The sequence below is a fragment of the Ochotona princeps genome, chromosome 5, assembly GCF_030435755.1.
Source record: "Ochotona princeps isolate mOchPri1 chromosome 5, mOchPri1.hap1, whole genome shotgun sequence".
NCBI classification, from domain to species: Eukaryota; Metazoa; Chordata; class Mammalia; order Lagomorpha; family Ochotonidae; genus Ochotona; species Ochotona princeps.
In genome coordinates, this window is record NC_080836.1 from 82,551,819 (window position 1) to 82,575,568 (window position 23,750).

The window sequence follows — 23,750 nt, forward strand, 5'->3', positions numbered from 1 at the left end:
GAAAAATGCAAATGGTTGCTAAACTTGTTCTAACTAGTAACACAAGCCAAGTCTCTTAAGCCAAGCATGACCTTTCACCCACTTGGCAAGTCAAAGAAACAAGCTGGGGTTATAACTAGATGGCAGTAAAAGTTCAGGGATTTTATTACACAGCAGGGTGGTGGTAGACAATGTTTTATATATATATATGCATTTACAATATATACTTTTCTGGAAGAGAGCACTTGGGATCTTCTCACCATCAAGGCATGTCAAATGCTTGAGGAAATATATGTATACATATACATCTATATGCATATTTTATCCTATTGGACGTTACAAAAGGTATTTGCATATTGAAACATCATATACTACACTATAGATATGTACAACTTTTACGCATATGTTAACATTTTCTCTTTACATAAAATTATTAAGAAACAGCTTATTTTTATATTTATTTCAAAGGCAGAAGAGAGAGAGAATTCTACCTATTGTTGGACCAAGCTGGGCCCAGTCCCAAGCTGTGCCAGGCTGAAGCCGGGAGCCAGGAACTCCATCCAGGTCTCCCGTGTGGGTGGCAGAGGCCAAAGCACTGGAGCAATCAGGATTCGAAGCAGTGATCATACAGAATGCTAGTGTTGCAGGCAGGAGCTTAACCTACGGTACCACAACACTTGACCCTCTCCCAAAATTTTAAAAAGAAGCCGGCTGGGCTGGGTCTTTTACCTGGCAGTTAGGGCATGGGTTGGGATGTCCCTACATCACAGGGATTGAGTACCAGCTCCTGACTCCCGGTTTCTGCAGATACCCTGAGAGACAACAGGCTATGGCTTACGTGATTGAATCCCTGTGAGGTGGAAGACGTGGGTTGAGTTTCTAGCTGCTGGCCTTGAAGCTGTCTTTGCAAGCACTTGGGGAGCAAATCAGGGAATAGGAACACTTCTTATGTGCCAGTCTCTCTCCCTTTCTCTCTCTGTCTCTCTCTCCCCTGAAAATAAAAGTAAGCAAAGTCTAAAGCTAAGCTCTAACTTTTGTAGACTTAGAACTCTGAAGTTCTCGGTTCAGTTCATTTTCTTCCAGCCTACTTGGCAATGTCTCTTCTTGCTCAATCACTCGACATTCTCTGATATCCACATCTCTCCACGGGCATCCTGAAGGCTGTTTTCTTCCTGTCTTCGTCTTCTTCTTCCTCCTGCTCTTCTTCTTCTGTCGTCATCATCATCTTCTTCTTTTCTCTCTCTCTCTGTTTGTACACGTATGTGTGCTTGCAGGTGCATATGCTGTGTAAGTGTGTATGTTTTCCATTTCCTGTTTGAGGCAGAGAGCCAGTGGGAATGTCCTGTGGCACAAGGGAAGCAGGTGGAAAGTACAAACGAGGAGTGAAAGGACCTGAAACTGGGAAAAAGCCAGGACATTTTTTTCTTTTTTAATTTTAAGAATTCTTCATTTTTACTGGAAAGTCAGATTTACAGAAAGAAGTAGATACAGAAAGAAAGATCTTCCATCTGCTGGTTCACTCCCCAAGTGGCCACACTGGCCAGAGCTGAGCTGATCCAAAGCCAGGAGCTTCTTCCGACTCTCCCACGTGGGTGCAGGGTCCCAAGGCTTTGGGCCGTCCTCGACTGCTTTCCCAGGCCACAAGCAGGGAGCTGGATGGGAAGCGGGCCACCAGGACACGAACCGGTGCCCATATGGGATCCTGGCACATGCAAGGTGAGAACTTCAGCCACTAGGCTACTGCACCTGACCCTGGGAATTTTTTTTTAAATGTGTTTTCCACCGCAGTTTCTTCCCAGTTTCTTTTGCTTCACACCTTGCGGATTCTCTGTGTCTTCTCTTCTCCGTGGCTCCAGCTGATGTTGGCACAAAAATGAAAGAAAAGGGAAATAAGTTTGAAGAATTGCACAAGTCTAGAAACAGTTGAAGCAAGCTGGCCATCCTCATTCTGTCTGATTCATTGTTCGGGAGGGTGCTGGTGAGCCTGGCTAGCCCGTTAGAAGAGGACTTGCGTCAGATTGTCCACGGTGTTCACCCGATGGCGCGGGAGGAAATGTGTGTTCAGTTAGAGTGCAGCACTGTGTGTCAGGATTCTTGGGGGGCAAACGGAAGCAGCCATCGGCTTGAGTGGCCAGTGTGGCTGGAAACAGGAGGCCACCTGGAAGGGCCATCACTGCCTAACTGACGTGCCAGCCTTCTGTCCCTCCTCACCCAACCCAGCTTCCGGGAGTTAGCTCTGTGATGACGTCACTTCTCTTAAATCCTATGCTGCAGTTACCTTGTCTGCAGAATGGACTCTGTTATGCAGCAACTGAGGCTCCTTGTGAGCTGGCTCCAGCTGAACTACTGGCCTGTTTCTCCGGCTCTCCACTCAAATCTGAGGCCCCACTCATTCTGTGTTTCTTGCTGATCCTTGAGCAAATCCATCCCTCATTGGTTTATCAAAACATTGTATTGGGGTCCAGTGCGGTAGCCTAGTGGCCAAAGTCTTAGCTTTGCATGTGCTGGGATTCATGTCCCAGCTGTTTCACTTCCCATTCAGCTCCCTGATGGTGTCCTGGGAAGAAAGTTTAACTGTTTTTTTTTTTTTAAAAGATTTTTTAAAGATTTTTTAAAAAGATTTATTTATTTATTATTACAAAGTCAGATATACAGAGAGGAGGAGAGACAGAGAGGAAGATCTTCCGTCCAATGATTCACTCCCCAAGTGAGCCGCAACAGCCGGTGCTGCACCAATCCAAAGCCAGGAACCAGGAACTTCTTCCGGGTCTCCCACTCGGGTGCAGGGTCCCAAAGCTTTGGGCCATCCTCGACTGCTTTCCCAGGCCACAAGCAGGGAGCTGGATGGGAAGTGGAGCTGCCGGGATTAGAACTGACGCCCATATGGGATCCTGGTGCGTTCAAGGCGAGGACTTTAGCGCCGGGGCCAAGTTTAACTGGTTTTAAGTTCTAGGAAGACAAAGTGTACAGTGCCAAAACATAGTGCAATTGGGATAAGGGTCTTTGAGTGGCGAGCCAAAGAAGTAGGGGCTAACCAAGGGTAGACCAAGCATGTGTAACGGCTCTGGGCAGAAGGGGGCTGACAAGGCAGTGGAGAAGGGTTAAGAGGCTGTGACCGAGCAGGGGTGCGAGGACACAGGCAGGAGCTTTTAGGGGAGAAAGATTGCATGCTAATGCGAGCCATGAGTGAGTGTAGGCAAGGACTGGGATGATGCCTACACAATCCAGTTTGCTTTTAACAGATTAATCTGGTTGCCCTGTGGAGAATAGATTTGAGTTGAGAAAATCGGAGGTAGGACAACCAAGCAGGGGCCTGTGGCAGTAATTCCTGGGTAAGGGTGGGCCCTGAATTCTGTCTCAGTATTGCCATGTCCTGTGCATCGCATTTATAATAGTTTCCTAATCTGATTTGCTCCTACTCCTCGCTCCACGGTTTATACCGTCCAATGAATCAAAAAAAGAGGAATACATTAGGAAAGCTCTTCTGGATGTTGTACAACATAACGCAGCCATGAATTCATAACAACCCTGAAATTAATACTTAACAATGCTACAGGTTCTAATTTTTTTAAAGAATCGATAAGTTCAGACATTTAAGAAACACAATGTATTAACAAACAACTCAGGGTCACTGATTTATTTTATATATTGTATATTTATATATTTTATATATTATGTTAATAATCACATTATGAAGTCATTCACAAACAATAGCTCAGCATTACTCATCAACTTCATTGTTGCTCTAAATGAATATTGCTCTTTTCCATGCTAATACTTTCATTGGCTTTGAGAACACAAAAATGTTACAAGGAAATAGAGTGGTCAAACCACAGAAAGGAAAAAAAATGTAAATAGAACCAGCAAAGAATAATTTGCCTTATTTCCAATGGTGGCAGCTATTCACAAACTCTGAAGGAAGACCTCTGGTAGTTTGCAGTGTGGACTGTCCAGTGTGGTCAACTGAGGGGACAGATACTTGAAGATGCAGCTTCAGAGGCTGACATCTGGACCAGCCACCTGCCCCCAGCTCCCACCTCCAGGTTACTGCTAGTTCAGGCCCTGGAAGGCGGTGGTGATGGCTCACGTGGCTGCGTTATTGCTGCCCAGGTGGTGTTCTCTCACCCACCCCAGCTTTAGCCCCGGCCCAGCGCTTGCTCTTATCCGCAACTGGAGAGCAGATCAGCAAGTGAGAAGAGGGCATTTCCTTACTCTGCCAGTCCAAGAAATATACATGGATTGAAAAGATGCAAGGCCCGGCACTTGGCTCCATTGGCTAATCCTCTTGCAAACGCCAGGATCCCATGGAGCAGCCGGTTCGTGTCCTAGCTGCTCCACTTCCCTGCTAATGGCCTGGGAGAACAACAAAGGATGGCCCAAAGCCTGGGGACCTTGAACCTGCGCGCGGGAAACCCTGGTTCCTTGCTTCAGATTGGCTCAGTTCGGGCTGTTGTGGCGGACCAGTGGAGGAAGATCTTTCTCTCTGTCTCTCCTTCTCTCTGTAAATCTGCCTTTCAAATAAAAATAAATAAAATCTTTTTAAAAAGCAAGCAAGAATGAAAAGGCAGAAGAGGGTCCCTTAATCATTTGCGCCTCCAGAGTTTTGCACTGCACTTGCCTTCCTTCTGGAGGTCACTGGGTGGCGCTCTCGTCCAGATGAAGTAAGAGCAGCGACCGTGTGGAGGCAAAGGAGGCTCTTTCAGAGAGCTGCAGCTTAGACACCTTTAGTCTCCATGTGTGGTACAAGTCTTCCAACATTACGCTACAAGAAAAAAAGAAAGAATTTAGAGGAACCGCAAATCAATGCTAAAGCGAGGAGTAAGAGGAACCCGGCTTCATGGAATGTGGATGCAAAACTGGCTTGTTAATGCATCCCTCTGATAGCGAATTTAAGACTAGCTGGGTTCTCCAGACTTCTCTGCCGTTCCTAAACCGTGCTCCTAGGCTAAGGAAGCGTCCTCGAGTGGTTCTCCATCTTGTCCGGGTCTTTCTCCATGGCCCTCTCTGCTGGACTATCAGTGTAGTTCTATCCCCTGTGCTGTGTGGCCCTCAGCCTGCAGGGCCAGCCTCTGCACCTGGGGAGGGTGCCTACCCGCCCAAGGTTGCTCTGCCTCTGTTGAAGCATTGTTGCAAAAAGGCAGGAGTCCCGTTTTAGCCCTGGGTTCATACCTGGTTTTCCAAGATAGGAGGCTGATCATTATTGAATAGCAGGCATACTTGGAAAATGAAAACAAATAGGTTAAAATATATAGATCAATAGTGTTTAAACCAGAGGAGAGGAATCAATGGAAATTGTGAAATTAATTCAGAATGAGTGCCTGAGTAGGACGCAGTATTTTAAGAGGGTCCTGTGGGGGCCCATTGCAATGGCCTAGTGGCTAAATCCCCACCTTGTACTCGCCAGGATCCCACATGGATGCCGGTTGGTGTCCCAGCTGCCCAGCTGCCCATCCAGCTCCCTGCTTGTGGCCTGGGAAAGCAATAGAGGACAGCTCAAAGCCTTGGGACCCTGCACTCGCGTGGGAGAGCTCCTGACTTCAGATCAGCTCAACTCTGGCCATTGTGGCCACTTTGGGAGTGAACCAGCAGATTGAAGATATGAAGATATTTCTTTCTGTCTCCCCTTCTCTCTGTGTATCTGCCTTTCCAATTAAAACAAAATAAGACAAATCTTTAAAAAAGAAGAACCTGTTCCTGGTTGAGTTTGTGCTATGGTTTAATAAGTAAAGCTACCACGTACGGTGCCAACATTCCGTATGGGCACCCGTTCACATCCAGCTGTTCCACTTTTATCCAGTTTTCCACCAATGCATCTGGGAAAGTAGTGAGTAATGCCCAAGCACTTGGGCCCTGCACCCACATGGACTTTGAGCTGGCCTAGCTCCAGTCAGGGTGGCCATTTGGGGAATGTCCCCTCTCCTCTCTCTGTAAGTCTGCCTTTCAAATATCTCCCTTTTTCTTGATTTTTTTTCCTTCCTTCCTTTCTTTTTTTCTTTTTTTTTTTTCCTTAAGAAGGCTCCTCAGTGAATGTTATTGGAAGTTAGAGTTGAGAGCCAGACTCTGCTGGGTTTGGGGGTTACCAGCCATTAACAGTCAAGAGCATCTCAAACTTGGAATCATCTGGGTACCTTTAGGGTTCTAATAATTGTGTTGTTGTTTGTCTTGTCAGTGTGATAATTCTGCTTCAGTTTCTTCCTAGAACACATTAGCAATTTTACCAAAATAAGATTTGCAGTGGTGATTGTATTTACTGATCTCAGCATGGTGCTAGCAGTATATCCTTTCCAGTGGTCCTGAGTGAGTCTGCATTTGAAACCATCTCAGAATACCTGGGCAGGTGTCTCAAACTTCCTCCATGATGTTCCCATAGCCCTGTGGACGAATGGACCACTAATATGTTACCGGGATCATTTATTAAAATTAAATGTCTTCATTATAACATTAGAATTCAGTTGGATCTTCTGCTCTTGGTAGACTATGACTCAAAGGCAAGGGCCCTGTTCTAATCACAGTGTTTCTGGTGCAGAGCAGAGTCTAAAATGGAGGCATTCATCTTTCTGCAATAATCTTCAATTATTTAAAAAGGTAGACCTAGAACGGTGCCTTTCAAGTTTCCTTTGCATAAGAATTATGTTGGTTGGGGGCCAGTGCTGTGGATTTCAGCTTAACTCTCTGCTTGTTGTGCTAGCATTCCACATGGGTGCTGCTTCAAGTCCCGGATGCTCTACTTCCAATCCAGCTCTCTGTTTATAGCCTGGAAAATCAAAAGAAGGTGGCCCAAAGCCTTGGGCTCCTGCACACATGTGAGAGACCCAGAAGAAGCCCTTGTCTCCTGGCCTGAGACCGGCTCAGCCACTGGGGAGCGAGCCAGCAGATGGAAGAGCTTTTTCTATCTCTCCTTCTCTCTAAAACTCTGTCTTTCAAATAAAAATAAAATAAATTCTTTTTTTTAAGAATTACCTAGGCAATGGATCTACAAGCTATCTTTATACTAGTATCTTTATACTAGTATCTACTAGCTATCTTTATAGCTAGTATCCCCAGTGATATGGATACTGGGGATTTTTAATTCATTATTGATGTTTTGAAAAACTAACTTATAATATCCAAATACTCAGTATTAGCCAAGACACTTGTATTAATCTGTGGTTCATCACTATAATGAAATACCCGAGGCAGGCTAATGTTACAAAGAGCATTATTTTTTAGCTCATCGTTTGGGAAGCTAGAAGTTCCAGCTCAGGCAGCTCCATTAGTTGAGCCTCTGGTGAGAGGTCATGGCAGATGGCTCCCTAGAGGCAATGCGCATGGCAGCAAATGATAGTAACACAAAATCAGACACCAGAGAGCAAGATTAGGGTTCCATATCCCGCTCCAAGGGCACACTCCCACCTAAGCCAAGGACTTCTCACTGGAGGTCTCTCCCTACCTCCCAGAATCCAAAGCTCCCAGCTCTCCAATCCTTGGGTGGCTGACTGAGACAAACCAAACGCAACCACAGCAATACTTACCTTCCAAATACTTACTCTATGGTAGTTTGCTTGGTGCCTGGCTCCACTGTAAAATCGCAAAATCAAATAATGCAATCTGCATTTAGTCCCTATGAGGGGCAAAGTGTCACCTTTCATTTTTTACAAATTAGAAAATGAAGGCCCAGAATGGCAGGTGACGTGTCCTTCTACCCGTAGCTGGTAAGTGGATTTGGACCCAGGTATTGGGGCCTTGGAGAGTGCGTTCTTTTCTTTTTAAGGGAGGTAGTTTTAAAATTTTTAAATATGTGTTTGTTTGAAGAGAGAGAGCTTCTATATCTTTACTCTCAGCATGCCATGATAGCCAGGACTGGGGCTCCTCTCTAATCTCCATGTGACTGGCAGCTTGTAGTGGGCTAATGAATTGATTAACTCTCTTAAGCTGAGCACTCAGGAATTGAGCCTGCGGCCATAGCACCTGGTCTAATCAGACTCTTTGGCATCCTGTTGTTCTGTTTTAATGGGCTTGGGGGAAAGAGTATATAAGGGGTGATAAAGAGAGGCTTGAGAGAGACTTCTCCCACCATCACTGGTCTCCGTGTTGGTGCTTGACCCCGGACCTTCTCCGTGCCCACGTTGCCGGCTCAGCTGGCTGCGACAGCAGCTTACTCCAGTGTTTGAGCCATCACCTGCTGCCTCTCAGGGTGTGCGTTAGCAAGAGGCTGGACTGGAAGTGCAGCCACGACTCTACCCCTGGATCCCAGGATGGGTTGCAATGACTTAAGGTCCCCTGTTGAGTCTGTGCTCTTACCTGCTATCCTACATCACCTTTTCCACTGATGCATGTTAGCAAAAGCACATCACTCCCTAGCTTTATCTCTGCTGAGACCTTCCAAAGAGACTGAAAGGAACACAGGACCACCTTACTGCATGAAACACACAGGAAATATTTTATTAGCTTCCAGACAGAGAAAAGAGTACAGTAAAAATATTTCAATAGAAATCCACAGCTCTCCTCAAAGAGCCCACCCTGGCGTTCAGGGCCCCCCAGTCGTGGTAGCGCCTGTAGCCCCCTGGCCGCAGCAGGTACTGCCGCCCTCGGTAGTTGGGCAGCTCATAGAGGATCCAGGAGCCCTCCAGCACGTTGAAGGAGTGGATCTCGGTGAAGTGGAAGCGGTCATGAAGAGCCGAGCAGTCCTCAGTGAGCTCCACCATCTGGCCTCTGAAGTCGTCGCGCTCATAGATCCTGATCCTGTGGGAGCTGGCCTGCGGAGGCAGCCAACAGCACAGGAGCACAAGTCAGAAAGCTCACCTTGATCCTCTTTGGCAACCAATCATACCCGTCTCTGCGGAAACTGGCATTTCTTTTTCCTTTTTAATGTCAAACGTGACCAAATTGAACAGCAGCAATGAAGACCTAACAAATTCCATTTAAAAAAAGCAAAAGAAAGAGTAAAAGGAAGAAAGGAAGGCTGGGGAAGATGGGAAGGAAGGATGGAAAGGCAGAGACCGCCACACTAACTCTGCCACGTGAGGTCGGTGGGTTGTGCATTCTGTAAAAATAATTAAAACAAATGGAACATATTGACTATTACGATGAAAAAAAAAAAACCCAATGTGTTCCTGGCAAAATAGTGGTTGGTTTAAATTTCAGCGGCATGGGGGAGAAGAAGTCAAATTGCTTTTCCTACAGTGAGGCACGTCTTGGTGGCAATTCAGGAAGACAGTTCAGCCAGGCAATCCCTTGATTAAGCCCTGCTACTCTAAAATGCTGAAAAGCAACAGCTGCCATCAAGACTCGGTCTCAGTTCTCAACTCCAACTTCTGCTTCTACAAGTCAGTTGTAGGCAATTAACAGAAACTGGAAGTTCAATGTTATGAAGAAGGCCTTTACAAATCAAGCAAGTATAGAACAAGTATAGGAAAATAGAAAGTTGGGCCATGTGCAAATCTAATTCTTCCTTGGTCTGCTGTGCTTCCCAGCAGGTCCCCATTGTTGGCATGGTTTTTTCTTCCCACCATAAAAATTCGCCCTAAGAAGGATTCCAACGGGCAGTTCTGAGTCATAAAGGACGGTTACTAAGGCCTCTTCCCATTGGTCAGGGAACTCTAGGTGGCAGAGGATGGCCGTGCAATTGTTTAATCTGGTCTTCCTGTCAACCTGGCACAGAAGAACAATGATTACAAGCCTTTCCTTCTGTGAGGAAGAAATGAAAGAAATGCCAACTCTGCAAGTTCTTGTTGCCAGCCTGGCAAAGAAGTGCGGTGAGAAGGCTTCACTCTCACGAAAGGGCTTCATTTCTCCTGGTAGCAAATCCTAACTGTGGAATTGCAGACTGCTGGGGCTTCATTTGGCTAACAGAGGGCTCCGCAAGAGCTATTGGAATCTCACTGGGGTTGCTTGTTTTACCTAATCAAGAGGCAGGGTTAGAGACACATTAGATGTCATAATTACAGCTGAAACTTTAGGTGGGGGTGTGTGCTTAGCAAGCCACAGGCTGATTTGTCATCGACATCCATGAACTACTCTTGCTGGTCCCATTTACAAGTGAAAAAGGTGGAAACGGTGTGTGGAACTATCCTAAGGCATCGATAACAAGGAGTTCATTGACCACCCTAAACTAAACTGCGCCCTACTTGTTTTCTGGGGGGCAAATTGGTTTTAGCAAAATAGAATCAAAGGTCCAGTTAAGAGCATTGCATCACACGGAATGGCAGGAAACCTTAAGGAGGCCAGCGGAGGAAGGGGAGTAGAGTGAGAGCCAGAAGACAGCAGGCTGCCCTCCATCCCCTGATCCAGAGTGTGAGTGACACCTGCGGGGACCTGATGGGACTGCGGGGCCCAGATGGCAGCAGCGATGGACTCACGTGTGGGATGAGGCGGCAGGAGCGGACCGAGTCGCTGAGGCCCATCCACTGCTGGTAGTCGGGGTACTCGCCCCGTCGCAGGAAGTACTGGCTGCCCAAGTAGTTGGGCTGCTCATAGAGCATCCAGCAGCCGCTGTCCACGCGGATGGAGTTGCAGCGGCTGAAGTAGGGCTGCAGGTTGGAGTGGTCGCTGCTGCACTCGTAGTGGCGGCCCTGGAAGCCGCGGTCCTCGTAGAAGGTGATCTGCAAGGCAGGGCAAGGCGAGGCAAGATGAGGCGAGGGGAGGCGCGGCTCAAGGGCCTGCCGCGGGCCCCGACCCCCGTGTGCCGGGCCTCGTGCCGGGGCCCTGGGCGGGCGCTGGGCTCACCTTCCCCATGGCTGGTGGACCCGGAGGATGCGAGTTGAGTGCGTGCGGCGGGCGGTGCAGCGGGTCTATATAGCGGGAGTGCTGCTGCGTTGGCAGGAACCACACAAAAGGGGCCCGCGGCAGCCTCTCTTTCTCCCCTGTTTCTATATAATGACCTCGGGGGTGGCGCTTTATTGTATGTTTTCTCTGAGACTTTCCAGAGCTTTCGAACTGATGACCTGGATAAAACTATGCCACTCGGGCCTTTCTATGAAACCAATTGGGAAATTGGAACTGGGCAAAGAAACATAACATTTTATTTGCCCTTTCAAAGTTCAGCATGGTTTCTTTACAAGTAGTAATGTAAAGACAGGACCAAGTCTGAGATCACAGTGGGCTGGTGTTTAGATCAGATACTGATGCGTAGCTGTGAACTTGGGGGTTTGAATCAGGCTACTCCACGGGTGGTGTGAGTTAAGGGGGGATTCCCCCTTGCCTGGGCGTGCCTCTCTGCGGTGCTGGCTGCTGCAGAGCAGGGAGGGTAGGGGATGAGTTAACACTCCAGAACGGGTAGAATGATGGAGGTAGGATTCAAAGAAGCACTGGTCAGGCCCCTGGTCTCAGCTCTACTTTCTGAGACCTGGGTGGGCCAAGGACCTCTCCTCCACCCACAGGACAGGAATTGGTACCCTTAGGTTAGGGATGCCCAGAGTGGGCCACGGGCCATTGCTGCTGGCTGTTGTCTGGCTGGCTAAGGCCGAGCTCGGGTGATTGCAGCTGCGGACACATGCAAGGCGATTCACAGATCAACCGCTTTCAAATCCCACAGTCTGGCAGAGTTGCATCCTTTTGCCCCCCTGCTTAAGGTCTGACTCCAGGAGCAGGAGTCTTACCTCTTTCCCCCACATCTTCTCGGAGCTCCTGATGGTACAGTCCCCTTTAAGCAGAATTTGTCAACATCAACACCATTCTTGAAATTTTGGGACCCAAATTCCTCTGATGGCAGGTAGGGTTGGCTTCTGCATGACAGGTTGCAGGCAACGTTCTTGTGTGTACCACCTAGGCACAACTGGCCAGTTGTGATGCCCAAATGTCCTGTGGGAAGCAAATTCTCCTTTTCTCTTGGCCTTGAGAAGAATTATTTCAGAAAAAGCTAATCCTTCTCTTGTACACATTATCTCCTCCCTGAGTTTGGGGTCTTGCTACCTAAATCCAATTTTGCTAAAAGTTGTTTTCCTTGAACAAACATTGTGATTCATAAAATTGGAACAAGCAGAGTCACATCTCTGTCTTTCAAAAATTATGTTTTGTGAAAAAGCTGAAAACTATGAGTAGGTAGAAAGGAGAGACTTTTAAACACTAATCCTATATAAAACAAGAACTGTTGTTACTTTAAAATTTCTACATTTGGCCCTTTTGATTTAATTCTTCCATTTCTAAGAATTTGGTCAAAGGAAATCATTTAACTTACATACAAAGATTATATATGGTAGTATGTGTCTGAACATTGTAATACAGAAAATCAGATACAATTGAAATGTTCATGATATGGTATTAATTATATGAATTATGGAACATCTGTTTGATGACATGCAGCTACCTAAAATTCTGTTCTCAAGCAATTTATTTCAAGGTATGAAACATGTCTACCCGATATTAAATGGATATCTTAAAAGCAAATATAGTGTACACTAAAAACTACAAAAAACCGCTGAAAGAAATTGAAGACATAAATGAAAGGAAACACATCCTGTGCCCATGATTGTTAAGGTGTCAGTTTTTAACCAAAGAAATCTAAAGATATAGTGCAATTTCTTTCAAGATCCCAGTATTATTTTATTAAACAAAGCATAAAAACATAATGAGCTTTATGTGAAATCTCATGGGACCACAAATATTCTAGCCTTAATAAAGAACGGCATTGGAGGACTCATGCTTCCTAATTTCCAACTTACTACAAAAACACAGTGATTAAAGCAGTGTGGTGTTGGCATACAGTGTCACAATAAACCAGTGGAGTAGAACATAGAGTCTTGAAGAAAATCCCAGAACGCATTGATTTTAAAATTACTTATTTGAAAGGTAGAGAAAGAGAACTATTTCCCATCCATTGTCTCACTCCCCTAATGTCTACAGTAACAGCTTGGACTGGGTCAGACTAAAGCCAGGAGTCAGGAACTGAACCAGGGTCTTCCGCACGGGGGCGGGGTAGCAGGTGCTTGAGGCATTAGTAGTTGCCAGCCTGAGTATACATTTCATGGCAGCTGGAATGGAGGGCAGAGGAGGGACTTGAACCCAGGCACGGGGCTACAGGATGTGAGCATCTGTACCACTGCACCAAACGGCTACCCCTGAGTGTGTCATTAAATGCATTAAAGACGATGTTTCAGTAGTAAGTGCTGGGAACGCTGGTAGCCACTCACAGAACAACGCTATCTTACGTCACACACAGAAAAACTGTTGTAAAACTTACCTAAAATGAGTGTAAGACCTGAAAGTAAGATCTAAAACTAAAAAGCTCCCAGAAAAAAAGGGGGGGAAAACTTGACATTTAAACAGCAATAACTTTTTGGACATGACACTGAAGACAGGTAAATTGCAGGGCTGGCTCGGTGGCTCAAAGGGCTAATCTTCCACCTGCAAACACTGGCGACTCAACTAGGTACAGATTTGTGTCCCAGCTCTCCATTTACAATACAGCTGTCTGGTTGTGGCCCTGGGAAAGCAGTTGAGGACGGCCCAAAGCCTTGGGACCCTGCACTGGTGCGGGAGACCTAGAAGAAACTCCTGACTCCTGGTTTTGGATAGGCTCAGCTCCAACCATTGCAGTCATTTGAGGGATCAAGCAGCAGATGGAAACTCTTTCTCTTTGTCTCTCCTCTCTGTAAATCTGCTTTTCCAATATAAATAATTTTGTTTTTTTAAAATTTTTATATAAATAAATAAATTTTTAAAAACCAGGTAAATTGCTTAATCAAAATTACGTTTGTGTATCAAAGGGCGTCATAAATAAAGGGACAGACTATTGGATTAGAAAAGATATTGGCAAATTGTATATTTGATAAGGAATGAATATCCAGGCTATATAAAAACCGCCTATAGTGGAACAACAAAATAGCATTGACAAAGGCGTGCATAAGCATTTTTGCAAAGATGATGTACAAATGGTTAGTAAGCCTATGGAAGGATGCTTAATGTCACTGATCATTAGATGATTACAAATGAAGTTCACAATGAGATAGCACTTCTCACTCAGCAGAATGCCTGCTATAACCACCCCCCCAAAAGAAAAACCAGAAAAGAATGATTGTTGGTAAGGATATGAAGACATTAAACATTTTAAGCCTTGCTGGTGAGGATATAAATGATGCAACCTATATGGGGATGCCCCAGGAAGTTAAACATAAAATGATCATATTCTCCAACAATTTTACTTCTACATATACAGCCAAATACTTTAAAGTAGGATCTCAATGGGATATTTGGATATCAGGAGGTCAGAGTAATCCAAACATCCATTGACAAAAGAACTGATAAAGTTTTATCTACAGTAGAATGCTCAACCTTAAAAGAAAAGAAATTCGGAAACATGCCACCATGTACAGGAATTTTGAAAAATTTAGTAGATGAAGCAGACCAGATTACAGAAAGAGAAATATTGAATAATTCCATTTATTTGAGATAACTGGAATGGTCAGATTTACAAAGACAGAAAGTAGAATGGTGCTTCCTAGGAAGTGGGATTTTGATGGATTTTGAGTTCAATTCTATTAAGTCTGAAGATGTGTGTGTGTGTGTGTGTGTGTGTGTGTGTGTGTGTTCTAAAGAAGAAAGGAATTTTAAAAACAGGTTATAAAGCATTCTTAGCAGGGCCTGCCTGTGGAGCAGCCAGTGAAGACTCAATTAGCCACACCAGCATCCCATCTCTGAGTGCTGTTTCCCTTTCCTGTGGCTCTGCTTTCTGCCTAGCTTCCTCCAGTGCGCCCGGGAAGGCAGCGGAGGACGGCCCAGGCCTCCACTCCCCGTCAAGACCCAGATGGAACGTTCCTGTCCGGGCGTCAGCTTGGCCACAACCTGATTCTTGTGGGCATTTAGGGGAAAGCCCTCTGGATGATTTCTCTCACACTGTCTTTCCCTCTTTCTATAACTCCATAGTTCAAGTAAATAATTTTTAAAAAGCTCTAATCATTATGAACTAGGTAAGAAAATACAGATGTCTAAATTATATGGCCTGGACTGCCAACTATGCTTAATTACCACTGAGAATAGAATTAGGGTAATATTTATTATTTTATTTAAATAATTTTTCTTCAGGTCTGCACATTTTTATGACAAAAACATTTTACCTCAGGGAACAAAAAGAGCAATAGGTGCTCATTATTAAACTGCTACAAAATTCTATTGTATTTGGTAAACAAATTTAATGTTTAAGCAGTAAACATACCACAAATATCATTTTGAATATTTTCAAGGAAAGTTATAGCAGAAATCTTTTTAACTTATAGTTTCATAAATGATTCTTTAAAATCTATTAGCTTATTCATTAGGTTTATGTGTACTAATTTACCTCATTTCTCCCCTAATAGACAGAAATATCTACTTGTAATTATAAATATTATTTGAATAGTTTTTGCACATAGACTTTTTTCCATGTTTAGGATTTAATTCTTGGGATGTATTCCTACAAAAATATTCACTGGATGAAACAAGGTCCAATTCCTTCCTCGGTGACCTTCCTCTCCTCGCCGTCCTGCCGACACCTCCTCCCTCGTTCTTTCTTTCTCTTCTTCCCTGAATCTTTTTTGCTCCCTCCCCATCTTCCTCTCTTCCCCTCGGCCTGTTCCTCTCATTTTGCTTTCTCCCTTTCTTTCTTTTTTTTTTTTTTAAGATTTTTATTTATTTTTATTACAAAGTCAGATATACAGAGAGGAGGAGAGACAGAGAGGAAGATCTTCCGTTTGATGATTCACTCCCCAAGTGAGTGCAACGGCCAGTGCTGTGCCTATTCGAAGCCAGGAGCCAGGCACTTCCTCCAGGTCTCCCACATGGGTGTTGGATCCCAAAGCATTGGGCCATCCTCAACTGCTTTCCCAGGCCACAAGCAGGGAGCTGAATGGGAAGTGGAGCTGCCGGGATTAGAACCGGCGCCCATATGGGATCCCGGGGCTTTCAAGGCGAGGACTTTAGCCACTAGGCCACGCCGCCGGACCCTTTCCCTTTATTTATTTCTTTCCATTTGGGTTCTCCATGAGACTCTGAAACATGTTCCCAACAGTCACTTAGGACAATTCAAGCATTTATCTCAGAAATGTGGGTGGAACTGTAAATAAGAGCCCTCGGTGGCTTAAACAAACATGGCTTATTGTGTTCCCATTACCGTCGGAAGGTAAAAGGTTGTTGGCCAGGGTCCAGAGGCTCACCCACAAGCCTGCTGCTCTGAAATTCCCCTGGCCTTCCCCTTGTGCTTGTCACTCCTGGGGGAAGAGGATGGAGTGAGAAGGAATTGTGGCACCAAGGCACCTGCTGCCTGCATTCAGGAGGCGGAAGCTTTGCAAGGACCATCTCCGCTTGCTGCTGTGATGCAATGATCAGAGCAGTGTCACGTGGTCCCCTCACTGGTCAGTGTCTGATAGAAATCAGTGAACCTGATTTGCTTCCAGGTTCAGACTCCGTGCTGTAAGCGGATTACACACCCTGATCCTTGGCTTCCCCAGCCTCATTCCTCAGGGAAAAACTGCAGACCCATCAGAGCTCTCAAAATCTGGTTTGTGGCAAGTTGTTTAAAGGCCCACCAATCCAACGACATGCACATCATGAAAGTGTTTTTGCACACTGCAAAGTTCTGCTTGCAGGAAGGCGTCTTCTGTTCTTGTTCAAGGTGTATTTACTTTTGAAGGTGTGTTTCTGGTGTGAGGATTTTCTGTTACCCGTGGATCACACACCTTGACTATGTGTCTGGGTAAGCAAAACAATAAAAGCCAAGTCTAGCAAAGGGAGCAGCATGAGCCAAGTTAGTGCCAGGAACACAGAGAAAAAACTTTATTAGTTTCCAGATTGAGAAATGGTGAAGGAGAACCTATTTCAATAGAAATCCATGACTCTTTTCAAAGAGCCCACCCTGGCATTCAGGGACCCCCAGTCGTGGTAGCCCCTGTAATCCCCTGGCCGCAGCAGGAACTGCCTGCCCCTGTAGTTGGGCAGCTCGTAGAGGATCCAGGAGCCCTCCAGCACGTTGAGGGAGTGGATCTCGGTAAGATGGAAGCGGTCCTGCAGAGAGGGGCAGTCCTCAGTGAGCTCCACCATCTGGCCTCTGTAATCTTCTCTCTCGTACAGTCGGATCCGGTGGGAGCCCGCCTGGTCGGCACACAACAGGAAAGGGGGAAAAGAAAAACATCTGTGACATAATTGTGATGCATGAATGCCATGCAGCCTTTGCAAGATTCTGACTATTCACCAACCCATTGCCCAAGGCAGAGACACCGTGCCTTGAGGAGCATGATGACGGAATGAATGGAGAAAATCGGCTTTGTAACTTATGCAGATGTTTCCCAGCACGAACTCCCCGCCTGCTCAGTACCCTGCATCGAACTTTGAAGAGTTTATTATTTATTTATTTATTTAAAAAAAAATCTGTCAGTAATTTGTGAAAAAAATGGGAATGCGAAATCAGTGAATTCAAAGACAAACTTTTCAGAAACCTTCATGTTTTTTGAAATGTATGTGCTATGTGTGTAAGACGTCTGTACTGCTCTCATTGATGGAAAACATTTGCATCATTTGGAGAAAAATCAAAATATGCAAAATGGGAGCAAAAATGATGGAACAAAATCATACTGTATGTGCACAAAACCACTCTGTCTACTCCATAGACTGTGTGTGTGTGTGTGTGTGTGTGTGTGTGTGTGCCTTATATCTGTTACGCCCTGTGTGCCCTAACTATCCTGTTAATTCTTCCCTTAGTGCTGGATTTTCTGTAACTCCATTCTCAATGATTCCACAACAGTGCTTGGGTCTCTCATGCCCCCATCCCTCCGGGGGGCTGCATGGACAGTTCTACTGCATAGATCTGCCTGGCCCTGGACCCGGATGGACATAGCACTTTGCTTTTGTGGGAGATGAACTATCACACCCATCCAACGGGGCACTTGCGGTTCTGCTGCCCAGTCCTGATCACTCAGGCTAGGGGTCACTACCCTAAATACATAACCTTGCCTGGGAAGGTTGCAGCGATGGACTCACGTGTGGGATGAGGCGGCAGGAGCGGACCGAGTCGCTGAGGCCCATCCACTGCTGGTAGTCGGGGTACTCGCCCCGCCGCAGGAAGTACTGGCTGCCCAAGTAGTTGGGCTGCTCATAGAGCATCCAGCAGCCGCTGTCCACGCGGATGGAGTTGCAGCGGCTGAAGTAGGGCTGCAGGTTGGAGTGGTCGCTGCTGCACTCGTAGTGGCGGCCCTGGAAGCCGCGGTCCTCGTAGAAGGTGATCTGCAAGGCAGGGCAAGGCGAGGCAAGATGAGGCGAGGGGAGGCGCGGCTCAAGGGCCTGCCGCGGGCCCCGACCCCCGTGTGCCGGGCCGCGTGCCGGGGCCCTGGGCGGGCGCTGGGCTCACCTTCCCCATGGCTGGTGGACCCGGAGGATGCGAGTTGAGTGCGTGCGGCGGGCGGTGCAGCGGGTCTATATAGCGGGAGTGCTGCTGCGTTGGCAGGAACCACACAAAAGAGGCCCCGCGCGGGGCAAGGGCTTTTCGCGTTCTCTTTTTTTCCCCATTGCTGTCAGAGTCCACCAGGCTCATTGTGGGTTTTGGTCCCATTCTTTCTGGAGTATTCGAGTTGTTCTCTCTGATGGATGCTATTGAGATTGTTTGAAAAACAGTAATTTGGGACATTGTCTGTTTAATAATGGAAGCAATGCTTCAGCCGTTTCCTATATAGTTCACACTTTTGTTTGTGTAGGTTAGGGGGAGGGAACAAAGAACTGTAAGTGAGGAGTTAAAAAAAAAATAGATGAATGCATAGTCCTTTAGGGCAATTACAGATTAATGTTACCTATCTACCCCCACACTATCAGCAGGAAGAGATGATTTAACCAAATGTCAGAGCTTTCAGAGAACTTTATCACTGAAATATGTAAGAAACTGGGATGTTCTGCCAAGGGAGTCTACAGGATGTTAAACTTCCAGAATGGGAGAAAAAGCAAAAGGGGCTTTCCAAGCACCGAGTCGGACTTCATTGCAATCCTATTTGGAAGAAGATTGAGAATTAAGAATTTTTTTCTTACCTCATTATGGTTCTATGGTTCCCCAGGGAGACTGGCTTTAGGATGCTTCCTTTCAGAAAGATGAACAGGGCACATTAATACATTTAGGCTGGAACACCAGATTCTCTTTAAACTTAGTATAACAGAAAGTCAAGCTCGTAGGAATTGCACTGCTGGCGGACTCTAGAATCTGATGTTGTTCTTTGGTGGACAGGACTACACAAAGCCTTTGACTCAGAGGAAATCAATTGTACGGACACAAAAAGAAGCTATGGCTGGAATGGTGTAGGGAGAGGAAGGAATACATATCTGAATGCTGAGCCTCTAGGAAGACTTTAGAAAGCATTTATTGGCCTGGAAGAGAACAGTTTGACGGGCTGGAAAGAGCACTGGTGTAGAAAATGAGCCATGTGTCTAACCTCTTTCATGCTCAAAGAATTATTCACAGTCCTGTGTTGACCCAGGGAAGGACTCTTTACTTTACTATATTTTTATGAATTAAACTCAGATTATGTACATTATGGTGACTTCTACCCCTCTGTTTTCTGGCTTCTTGTTACCATGCCTTCACCATGTAAAGACATGTGCTTGCAAATTTACTTATGTTTCGTGGAAAATAAGGTGCTAAAACTGAAAAATGAAAATGTTCATTCTCATTAAAAAAAACTTAAATGATGGATGAATTTTTTTTTTTTTCAGACAGAAAAGTTAATTTGCAAAGGGACCAGGCGAGCAGGGAAGGGAGAGGAAGGGGAAAGCACCTCTGGAGAGAAAGCCAAAAGCCTGGAGGTGGGTGCCTCTCGAAAGGGGAGGGAGAGAGACAGCATAAGGGCGATGGATGAATGTTTAAAGTCATCATTGTTTTGCCCAGAGTTGTTCTGGAGTGCAGGGTTCTGTGGGAGAAAGTGTACAAGGAAGCCACAGTCAGAGCCCCTGATGTTGCACACTGATGGCTTAGAGAGGTTAAAACTCAGGGAAACTCAAGGAGCGTTATAGGATATCACATCATCTCCTTGGTGCCTACAGGCATCGGCTGCTAACCCCAAGGTGAGTTTCTAAATTCTTCCAGTGTTGACTGGAAACACTATACATCAAATTCCTAATTGTCTTTCTTGCTCTGAATCACACTTCATTAGGAGGTGCTTTATTTTGAAGGATTAAAATGTCCTTTGGTAAATACCTTTTCTTATCATAAAATGGTGTAAGAAAAGATGCTGATTGGCTTTTTTTATTATTATTTATTATTTTTAATTCATTAATTACATTGTATTATGTGACACAGTTTCATTGGTACTTGGATTCTCCCCACCCCTCCCCAAACCCTCCCACCATGGTGGATTCCTCCACCTTGTTGCATAACCACAGTTCAAGTTCAGTTGAGATTCCCCCATTGCAAGCATATACCAAACATAGAGTCCAGCATCTTATTGTCCAGTCAAGTTCAACGGCTTCTCAGGTATACCCTCTCTGGTCTGAAGACAGAGCCAGCAGAGTATCATCCCAGTCAATTAAAAGCTCCAACATACCATCAGCAAAAATTTACATGGCTTTTAATTTTGAAAAATTTTATTTATTTTTATTTATTTGAAAGACAGAGAGATCAATCTTGCATATGCTGACTCATTTCCCAAAGGTCCTCCAGGGCCAGGACAGGGTCGGGCTGAAGCCAGGAGCATGGAATGCTATCCAGGCTCCCCTGTGGGTGGCAGGGACCCAAGCACTCTTCACCTTCGGCTTCTCTTAAGGTGCGTATTAGCAAGAAGCTGGTTCAGAAGCCAAGTAGCTGGGACTTGAACCAGGCACTCACACAGGGCACGCAAGTGTCCCAAGCAGGGACTTAACTGCCATGCCATGCATGCACCCTCTTGCTTGGTTTTTATTTTATCAATGTTTTTGCTTGGCAAAATGAGAATTGGAAGTGTTGTGTTAACCCTTATGTAAACAAAATAAGCAAGGGAAATCTAAGATATTTAAGGCCCAGCTGATTAAAAGAATGAGAAAACGATGGTGAGCACTTTTTGGGAGGGGGTTAGATCTGTTTGTCATAATGCTTCCACGTTCGATCTTGGGATTGCTTCAGACACTTTTCCTTCTCAGGACTCCACATGTTAGGATCCACATAGCACTTAGGGACATGTGACAAACACACGCTTGATTCCCACCCTTGTCTCTTACTAGCTGTGAAAACCTGGGTGTGTTAAGTTTAAGAACCATTAGTGTATTTTTTTTCCCACAGATATTGTAAATAACAGGCTTACTTTGTCCAAAATACATAATGATGAATTGATTGAGCTATTTTTTTTGCCTTTGAGATAATGTGTTTCATCAATATAGTTGATACTGTTCAAAATTGTCATATTCTTCTCATGTCACATATTTTAACTTTATTTAAGGAATTAAAGAGTTATTTATTTATTTATTTGAAAGACCATTACAGAAAGAGGGAGAGGCAGAATGAGAGAGAGAGAAAGACAGACAGAGAGAGAGAGAAAACTATTGCATCCACTGCTTCACTCCCCAAATGGCCACAGAAGTTGGGACTGGGCAGGGCAAAGCCAGGAGCTTAGAATTTCATTTGGGTCTCTCACATGGGTGACAGGGGCTCAAGTACTTTCCACTGCTTTTCTTAGGCAAACCAACAGGGAGCTGGCCTGGAAGTGGAATAGCAGGGACACCAAGTGGTGCCCATGTAGGGGGCTGGCATTGTGAACAGCAGCTTCACTTGCAACACAATGCTATAACACAATGATATTTTCACTTTCAATTAAGTAATGTCAGTCAAGCACGCACATCCTTGTCTGCCACCACCATCAGTGGCTGTTACCGATCTTTATTGTTTTCAGAACTCTTTACTAGAGCCATATGATTCACTGCCAAAGACACAGAGCTGATTCAGAAAGTGGTTGTAACCTTACTCTTGAGTGTTTTCTCTTGGAAAAGGCCATTTCACATTGGGTTGCAAGCTTGTGATTTTGTGTGACAGAGAGAAAATAAGTCATTTACAAGACATTTGTAGTATATTTAAATTTTTTTTCCTTGGAAGATTTACATGTGATGATCAAGCACTTTCAGAACACACAACAGGTTTCTCTGGGTCAAGGTTGAATTTTCCCCCCAGTGAACGAGATGGGCATGGGAGAGCTCACTTCGCTGGTACCCCAAATCAGAATAAAAAATAGGAGATATAGATTAGTGGGAGAAGTGGAGAGACCCAAGGACCGTCAGCAGGAGGTGGAAGTTCCAGGGAACCTGTGACCAGTTCCCTCTTGGCCTCTTGTCCCAGGCAATGGATCAAAAGCAGAAAGTGGCTGCTCCAGTGATACAGTCCTTCAAGAGATGCTTTTCTACTAGCAAAACAGGGAACTGTTTTGATTAAATGTGCGTAAACAGAAATAACAAGTTTTTCGGGAAGCAAGATGTGTGGGGAAGTGTTAAATATGAATATCGTGCCAGGGAAACACTTTCCCTCTCAGAATGTTATGCAATAAAACTCGTAACATGAAAAATATGTCAATAAATATGCCCCTATGTTCTTATTCTCAAAATTTGTCATTAATTTGACTGTCATAACTGCTCAATAAAAGTATTCAATAAATGAAAGACTTTTATGCATGATTTGGTACCTGGTAAGGACTTGATTTTAAGTGCGTCTATGTTATCTAGTGTTGCTATTTAGTGCTATTTTTATGTAATGTTTTGTGGTGGTAGGGACAGAGCTTTTGCTTTTGTTCTTGGAGTTTTTAAAAATTTATTTATTTTTATTGCAAGGTCAGAGATATCCAGAGAGGAAGAGAGACACAGAGGAAGATCTTCCGTTTGATGATTCACTCCCCAAGTGAGCTGCAATGGCCGGTGCTGTGCCGATCCGAGGTCAGGAGCCAGGAACATCCTCCAGGTCTCCCATGAGGGTGCAGGGACCCAAAGCACTGGGCCGTCCTCAACTGCTTTCCCAGGCCACAAGCAGGGAGCTGGATGGGAAGTGGAGCTTCCGGGATTAGAACCGGCGCCCATATGGGATCCTGGTGCGTTCAAGACGAGGACTTTAGTCGCTAGGACATGGCTCCAGGCCCTGTTCTTGGATTTTTGGAAAAGTTTATTTATTTGAAGAGAAGAGTGACAGAAAGAGGGGGAGAGGAGTGGGGGGTAGAGTGATTGTTCCTTTGTCGGTTTATTCCCTGAGAACAGCTGGAGTGGGCCAGGTGGAAGTTAAAAGCCAAAACTCCATCCAGGTTTCCTGCCTGGATGGGAGGGACCCAGGTGCTCAGGACATCCTCCGCTGCTGGGTACGTTAGCAGGGAGCTGGACCAGAAGAGGAGCAGTGGGATTCTGATATGGAATACTGCTGCTAGGAGCTGCTGGCATCATAGGCAACAGCTCCCAGCATCACCTGATGCTCTCCTGTTTGTTTTGATCATTTTTTCATCCACAGTGCTACAGATGATATGCCTGCAACAGACGCTTAGCACATGGTAAAGGTCATGTCTCAGAGAGCTGGAAATCTAGTGGCTAACAATTAAACAAAGTCTATGAAAATACAAAATAAACTTGTGCTCTGAGCAGATAGTTTTACTTCTAGATCTCAAATTGTGACACAGGAAGCTGAGGGTATATACATGACAGTATTCCTTGTATCATTGCTTATAAAGGCAAAATTAGAAAAGCTTAGTCATCAATGAGAAATAGTGAGATGATCTCGGATACCTCCAAACAATGGGATGCAATCCAGCCTTTCTACAGAATCAAGTGTGGAACTTAGGTACATGTCCATCTTACCTTACATTTTAACTTAGTATTGTTGCTTGAGTGAATTAGTTAATTTTTATTCGTTGCAAGGC

General features: G+C 45.2%; 2 protein-coding genes across 2 annotated transcripts; both read right to left on the bottom strand.

Annotated features, from left to right (window-relative positions):
• Positions 1 to 8,375: 8,375 nt before the first annotated feature.
• LOC101536546 (gamma-crystallin F) lies at positions 8,376 to 10,700 on the bottom strand. The gene is made up of 3 exons (XM_058664248.1): positions 10,684 to 10,700; positions 10,317 to 10,559; positions 8,376 to 8,714 (listed from the first exon to the last, which is right to left on the bottom strand). Exons 1-3 carry the CDS (start codon positions 10,690 to 10,692, stop codon positions 8,442 to 8,444), a joined length of 525 nt encoding a protein of 174 aa, XP_058520231.1. The 5' UTR covers positions 10,693 to 10,700; the 3' UTR covers positions 8,376 to 8,441.
• A 6,043-nt stretch (positions 10,701 to 16,743) lies between these two features.
• On the bottom strand, positions 16,744 to 18,451 carry LOC131480336 (gamma-crystallin D-like). Its single transcript, XM_058664289.1, has 3 exons — positions 18,269 to 18,451; positions 17,902 to 18,201; positions 16,744 to 17,016 (listed from the first exon to the last, which is right to left on the bottom strand). The coding sequence occupies exons 1-3, from the start codon at positions 18,449 to 18,451 to the stop codon at positions 16,744 to 16,746; spliced, it is 756 nt and encodes a 251-aa protein (XP_058520272.1).
• Between the last annotated feature and the right edge of the window lie 5,299 nt (positions 18,452 to 23,750).

What these genes read in the sequence shown, in the direction of transcription:
- LOC101536546 (XM_058664248.1), bottom strand. An exon ending in CCTGCCGCCTCATCCCACAC is followed by an intron (nt 8,715 to 10,316) that starts GTGAGTCCATCG and finishes CTGCCTCCGCAG; the next exon opens with GCCAGCTCCCACAGGATCAG.
- LOC131480336 (XM_058664289.1), bottom strand. Translation starts at nt 18,451, where the DNA reads ATGAGCCTGGTGGACTCTGACAGCAATGGGGAAAAAAAGAGAACGCGA. An exon ending in GTCCACCAGCCATGGGGAAG is followed by an intron (nt 18,202 to 18,268) that starts GTGAGCCCAGCG and finishes GGCCCGCGGCAG; the next exon opens with GCCCTTGAGCCGCGCCTCCC. An exon ending in CCTGCCGCCTCATCCCACAC is followed by an intron (nt 17,017 to 17,901) that starts GTGAGTCCATCG and finishes TGTGCCGACCAG; the next exon opens with GCGGGCTCCCACCGGATCCG.